The following is a 6,336-nucleotide window of genomic DNA, read 5'->3' as shown; positions in this document are numbered from 1 at the left end:
GGCCCAGCTCTGCTGTCAGGAATTCGAGGCTGTGGCCGCTTCCTGGCGCACCCTCACTAAAGAAAGCGCTTTTGAGTTAAAGGAGCTTGTGTCTGTGTGTGTGTTGGCAAGGGAGAAGGGCTGAGAGGAGACGTGGGGCCGAGGTGAGAGGAGAGCAGGAGCCCACGGAGCAGAGACCTCGTTCGGCGTTAAGAGCAGGGAGGAGTCCTGTAGGCCTACGAGGAGGGAGGTGCCCACTTCACCTGCACCTGCACCACGGGGCTCTGGCATAGCCCCAGGACTTCGAACGACTTCATCGTGTAACGCTTCAGAATCTGTTGTCATGGATGGAGACACAGAATACGACAGAGGTAAGGTGAGGTGGTTTATGGAAACCAAATGCCCACACACAAAAAAAAACCCAAACCCCAACAATCCCTTGCAAAACTCCAAATCTTAAATCACATTTGAGAGTAATTTTCTTTTTTTTTGTTTGTTTCCCCTAAAGCTGAAGATGTTGTGGGCTCCTACGTTGAAGATGCTGTAACATTTTGGGCACAGGTGAATTCAGAGAAGTACTTGGTTCTACCTGAGATGTTTAATCATTTCTCCTGACCCAAGAAAAAAAAGTTTCTGTAGAAGTGAGACTGAAAGGCAGCATTTGATGTTAAAAAGTTGATGTAGATTTCAGAATCACAAGTATTGTTCCCTCTTGAAGTGGAATGAATTTTTCCTTTATGAAATGTCAATTGGTCATCTATCCTTTTGAATTATGGCCAGGTTTTTCTTGACTGTTTGTCAGGACTAAGGAGGTAAATAAACTGTAGGTTAAAATATTTAGTGTTGATTGAAGATTACTGTGGGAGGTGCTTGGAGCCCTGCTGGAGGTGAATCCTTTAATATCTAAGCATTTGTGTCAGTTTCAGTGAAGTTTGACTTGGAGTTATTTCAAGGAATCGGGATCCTTTCCAGTTTAGTGTAGATGTGCAGGAGGATATTGGGCGGAGTGAATGAGAAAAAGTAAAAACTGAGTGAATTGTTTGTATTAATGTGGGTGGTGCAGCAGGAAGAGAGGAAAACTCAGAGCACCAGATTGCCTTTTCTCTGCCTTATTGGTGAATTGGTGTGCATTTCAGTCAAGATCTGTGTAGCTTTGAGACAGTGGGAAGAAGTAATGCTGTTTGCACGTCTCTATAGGAATTTGGGGAAGGGCAGCAAACTTGTTTCTTCATCTTGTGGAATTTATTCAGTCCTAATAAAGGGGTTCTGTAGATATGCAGTCCTAGGTGGTTCTTTATGTTGTTCTTCTGGCATTCTGGGACTTAGTCACAGTGTTCTGTTGACTGTTGTAAGGTACAAAAGGCGGTTGCATAATTGCAAGGTTAACAGTGTTTAGTTGCACTAGTGTTTTCTTTCCAGTTCTGAGGTCTGGCTCCTGTCCTTTCATTTCAGAGCAGAATGCTCTCTACTAAGTGCCACGTTACTACACCTGGCCCAGTTTTATGGTGGTTCAAATACTGAACTGTAAGTGGGAAGACTCCACTTCTCTCGACCAAACCAAAACCCAAGTCTTGCATGTGAAGCAAGTTAGGAGTATGGTAGAGCTAGCTGTTGTCTGCTTGTATTGAGCAGAGAAAGAGAACGAGTACTAAAAGCATACAAAAATTTGTGAGGAGCGATTGGTAAGTAATACCTGCACGGTGCTTGCAGAAGATGGTATTTCAGCTGTTTAAAAAACATCAGATCTCTGTTAAATTTTGAAAGAAAATGAGAGCAGGCTCAAAGTGCAGCTAGAATAATGAATATTGAAAGCGTAAGGTGGGGCGTTACTTGTCTCAACTGTTTTGTTTTAATTTTTTGGTTGTTTTAAGCCATCAATCATCTATTACAAGTGTCCATGAATAACTTGTACTTTTTTCTATGCTTTTTAGAGTGTCAGTAGATGTAATGACTTAGTGAAAATAAGTTCTGCACTGGCAGAAGCTTGTCCTCAGGCCAATGCAGTTTTTGGCAAACCTGATTTTAGTAAGGTAAGTAGGTTGTGTTTGGATGTTTTTCATCTGCACGTAAAAGCCTTAATTCTGTGCAGCTGTTTTCTTAGGTCTTTTCTTGCTCTTTGATTCTGCTGTCCGTTGTAGTCTCTTAAGAACCGCTGGCTTTCCTAGAGAAGGTTTCTGTTTGGCTTGTGTTCTGGGTTGTCTTTAAGAAGAGAGCAATGCTTTTTCTGAGGAGTGAGTCTTTGCTCCATCTAAAGAAGTGCAGAAAGTCTGTCAAAACCCTATAATGCTAAATGCATTAGAGAAGGTACTCTTAGGAGGATAACGAGGATGTAGTTACTAGGAGCTGTAGGACAAGCATGCGAAGAATGATGGCAACTTTGTGGGTTTTTTTGAATGTGTGAACTGCCGATGGCTTCTTGCAAAGTAAGGTTAAAGTCGCCTGAGCTGCTTGTGTATGCAAATGACCTTCTACCATTCCTCTTGAAAGGAAGAGAATGCACCACCAGCAAGGCAGCAGTCTGCTGTGTGAAGTGTTGGTGTTGCTGTAGTTGTAAAACTTTGTTTGTGCTGTTGTTTTTGGAGTAGGGGATTATGTTTTTTAAGCATTAGTGTATATTGTTGAGAGGTAGGACATCAAATAGAATCATAGAATCAGCCAGGTTGGAAGAGACCTCCAAGATCATCTAGTCCAACCTATCACCCAGCCCTAACCAATCAACTAGACCATGGCACTAAGTGCCTCATCCAGTCTTTTCTTGAAGGCCCCCAGGGACGGTGACTCCACCACCTCCCTGGACAGCCAATTCCAATGGGAAATCACTCTGTCTGTGAAGAACTTCTTCCTAATATCCAGCCTATACCTACCCTGGCACAATTTGAGACTGTGTCCCCTTGTTCTATTGCTGGTTGCCTGGGAGACGAGGCCACCCCCCACCTGGCTACAATGCCCCTTCAGGTAGTTGTAGACAATAATAAGATCACCCCTGAGCCTCCTCTTCTCCAGGCTAAACAGGCCCATCTCCCTCAACCTCTCCTCATAGGATTTGTGCTCCAGGCCCCTCACCAGCTTCTCATACTGCTGTTGGGGTAGTTAATACAGTGGGAAAAGATTTGTGATGTATTACAAATACTGTTTTGGGCTATGCATACATCTTTCAGAATGATCTTGTCTGTTTTTTCCTTTCTCTCCAGATTTATGGTGGCTGTTTTTCTGAAGATAGGTGTTGGTACAGATGTATGGTACAGCAAGTGATCAACAGTGAAAAGGCAGGAATCTTTCTTTCACAAGTCTTTTGCTGTCTATCAGTTCTACATGCAGGCCAATAGGAATCAACCTTCTCAAAATGTGCGATGCAAATGCACTTAAACACTGAATGCATGTGTGGGACGGAAATTCTGGTGACCTGTGATTTTGGAAAATGCTGATGAAGAGGCTGTCAAAACATGGAATACTTGTGAATTGCTGTTTTTTCTTGAAAAGTAGATTTGCAAGTGGCACTTTATGTTGTTAAGGAATGTAACTTAATTTGAAATCTGAGTGATGAAGGTGGCAGCCTTCCTGTGACATGTTGACAGAAGTGCAAATGACCTGAAATAATTGTTAATCAATATTAGGTGGCTGATGTAGAAGGCTAGTAGTTCTATTTAAAGTACTAATTTCTAGGCAAGGTGGTTGTCATGGAAACATTAGCTCACATATCTGTCCATTGAAGGAAGTCTTCTATATTGCTTCAAAGCTGTAGCCCTTACAGAAAAAAACAAACCCACAACAAAAGAAAACACCACCAAAAAAACAGAACTGAACACAACAGCCACCAGCTGTTAAAGTTTTGTTGCTAAGCTTTTAGACAAGTGACAACATAAAAAGATTCTCTAACTGTACCTCTGAAGGGTGTTTGCAGGTTATGTGGAGGATTCTGATCTCTGCAACATGCAGGTGTGCTAAAATGCTTATGTTCTAAGGTGTCAGAGTGTCTGTCTCTAGGAAGTTTGTGTAGCCTCTCCTGATCTATGTTTTGTATTGTTGCAGTGTCGGGTCTTGTATATTGACTATGGAAATTCTGAGGTTCTGAACAGATCAGACATAGTTGAAATTCCACCAGAATTGGAATGTCCAAGTGCTGCCAAGAAGTACAGACTCTGGGGACTGCAGATACCAAATAATCACAACTTAAACATGTTTGACCAGGTGAGTAGCCAGATTTGAAAGCAAATGATGGAATCTGTAGCAGATACTGCCAGATATCAGCATGATGTCATCATGAGTCATCTGAAAGCTGTATGTTTATGAAGGCAACTGCTGGAAATAACTGCCTGATCTGTAGCCCTGAACATACTCTGGAAAGGAAAATTACTTTTTTCAAAACCAGCTGAGGTTGTTCAGGGTGATGATTTTTAGAGCAGAATTTTGCTATCTCCAGAGTGCAGTTCTATTTCTGTCTCACCTGAGTTCTTTCTGGCCCAGAGGAAACAAAGCACCTCTGTTTCCCCATCAGGAGGAGAGTAGCTCCCTTGGTCACAGGGCCTGCGATAAATTCTCTTGCATCCATCAGCTGCTTGAATGCTGTGTGCCTGGGTACTCTACAGATTTATGGTCAGGAGAGAGAACAGCAAGCAAATGTGAGTGATAGTAGGAACTCTTGTTCTTGGCCAACAATGAATATGAAATGCTGATGTCAGCAGGACTAGTAAAAAATTTGAGCCCTTCTGAGTGGCAGTTTTACCAGTGGCAGTCCCCTGTTTCTGGGGCATGTCCTACAGTCTTGGTGGCATTCTTCTGCAAGCCTTGTCACTGGTAGTGCCTGTGCTTCACTGGGCAACAGCAGTTTATGGGGGAGGAATCAGGCAATGGCTGTCCTGCTTGCTTTCTGGTATCCTGCTGTCATTTAGAGGAGATCCTGAACCCCTTGTTTTATAGTCTCTTCCTGTAATCCTGTTGACATTGCTTAATTACTTGAGAACAGAGATTTTAATCTGTCATAATTCCCTGGGTTTTGATTGTGTGGTGTTGTGTGGGTTGGTTTTAAACCACATCCCCAAGTGTCATGTCTACACATTTCTTGAATACCTCCAGGGATGGTGTCTGCTGCCTCCCTGGGCAACCTATCCCAATGCCTGATAACCCTTTCAGTATTTTTTTTTCCACTAATACCTATCTGAGCTTCCCCTGGCCCAAATTCAGGCCATTTCCTCATTCTATCACTTGATACTAGGGAGAAGAGACCAACACTCACCTCATTACAACCTCCTTTCAGGCAGTGGTAGAGAGTGAGGAGGTCTCCTTGCAGACTTCTCCAGAGTAAAACAGTGCCAGTTACCTGAGGTGTTCCTCATGAGACTTGTGTTCCAGACTCTTCACTGGCTTTATTGCTCTTACCTGGGCATGCTCCAGCACCTTGATGTTCTTGTAGTGAGGGACCCAAAACTGTACCCAACATTTGAGGTGGTGTCTCACCAATGCTGAGCACAGGGGCATGGGCTAAAAGTGTTTCAGGTAAAAGTATTGCAAGTGTGAAGTGCAGAATTTCCTTGTATTTTTGTGTTACAGGGCAGGAAGTTTTTGAGCAGCCTGATTTATGACAAAGTAATTAAAATACATCTCAAAGCCAAACATGAAGATGGTAGTATTATTGCCCAGGCAAAATATGAAAAAACAGATATTGGAGAGGAGGTGGCCAAGGCAGGGTTTGCTGAGAAATGGTCATCTCCAGGAAACACTAAAGACCTGGAAGAGAGAAGGGGAGATGTCGTGCAAAGTCCTCATCAGAAGGCAAAAGCTTCAGTTCCGCAGTGGCTTAACAGGCCTCATCACACCCCAAGAGGGCAATTTGACCAAGTAACTGTTGGGACAAGGAAACAGAATCATACTGGAAACCGTATGTTTGCCCCGAAGTAAGGCTGTGGGATGTCATAGAAATTGTGGGTATGAGTGATCTGGTTTGCTTAGTTGCTGGGATGTGGGTATGTGAGAAGATGGAGGGAGAAGTGAGTACCTAAAAAGCAAAGTTCAGATTTTGTCTTTCTAATGTCAAGTGATGGTGTGCTTAATGGAAGGGAAGTTTTCTGAGTCTGTGTTCTGTGGTGGTGGTAATTGAGGCAGGAAGCTGTGTAAAAGCATTTCTTAGTGTTCTTGCTGGTTGGATACCTTGTTTTTCCTCCTTGGATTTTGATGGACTGTCCTTATGTATCTTAATGGAAGGATAGCAGCTAGTGGGCAGAGGAGAAGATATTAGAAAGCTTAAATTGAAAGTGACAGGAGACCTTTAGTGGATTTTGTGATGATGGGCACTATGCTGATACTCTCCTTAGCATCTGTGTCATTTCCATAGGCTTGTTCCTGAGACTTTTTGTGGTTAGC

At 43.0% G+C, this 6,336-nt stretch overlaps 1 protein-coding gene across 6 annotated transcripts in view; it reads left to right on the top strand.

The window, feature by feature from the left end:
* Positions 1 to 230: 230 nt before the first annotated feature.
* Positions 231 to 6,336, top strand: part of STK31 (serine/threonine kinase 31) — a 109,096-nt gene continuing 102,990 nt past the window's right edge. For 5 of the 6 annotated variants that reach the window (XM_064166958.1, XM_064166957.1, XM_064166954.1 and 2 more), the window contains exons 1-6: positions 231 to 350; positions 488 to 540; positions 1,911 to 2,009; positions 3,171 to 3,245; positions 4,009 to 4,167; positions 5,527 to 5,870. In XM_064166958.1, the coding sequence (XP_064023028.1) occupies positions 323 to 350; positions 488 to 540; positions 1,911 to 2,009; positions 3,171 to 3,245; positions 4,009 to 4,167; positions 5,527 to 5,870 (758 nt within the window). In that variant the 5' untranslated portion in view covers positions 231 to 322. The remainder of the gene's footprint in view (positions 351 to 487; positions 541 to 1,910; positions 2,010 to 3,170; positions 3,246 to 4,008; positions 4,168 to 5,526; positions 5,871 to 6,336) is intronic. The other variant, XM_064166953.1, reaches the window with a different exon arrangement.

This window comes from Pogoniulus pusillus, chromosome 28 (genome assembly GCF_015220805.1).
Source record: "Pogoniulus pusillus isolate bPogPus1 chromosome 28, bPogPus1.pri, whole genome shotgun sequence".
NCBI lineage: Eukaryota > Metazoa > Chordata > Aves > Piciformes > Lybiidae > Pogoniulus > Pogoniulus pusillus.
Note: the sequence above shows the minus strand (reverse complement) of the source record. Positions and strands in the feature narration are given on the sequence as shown.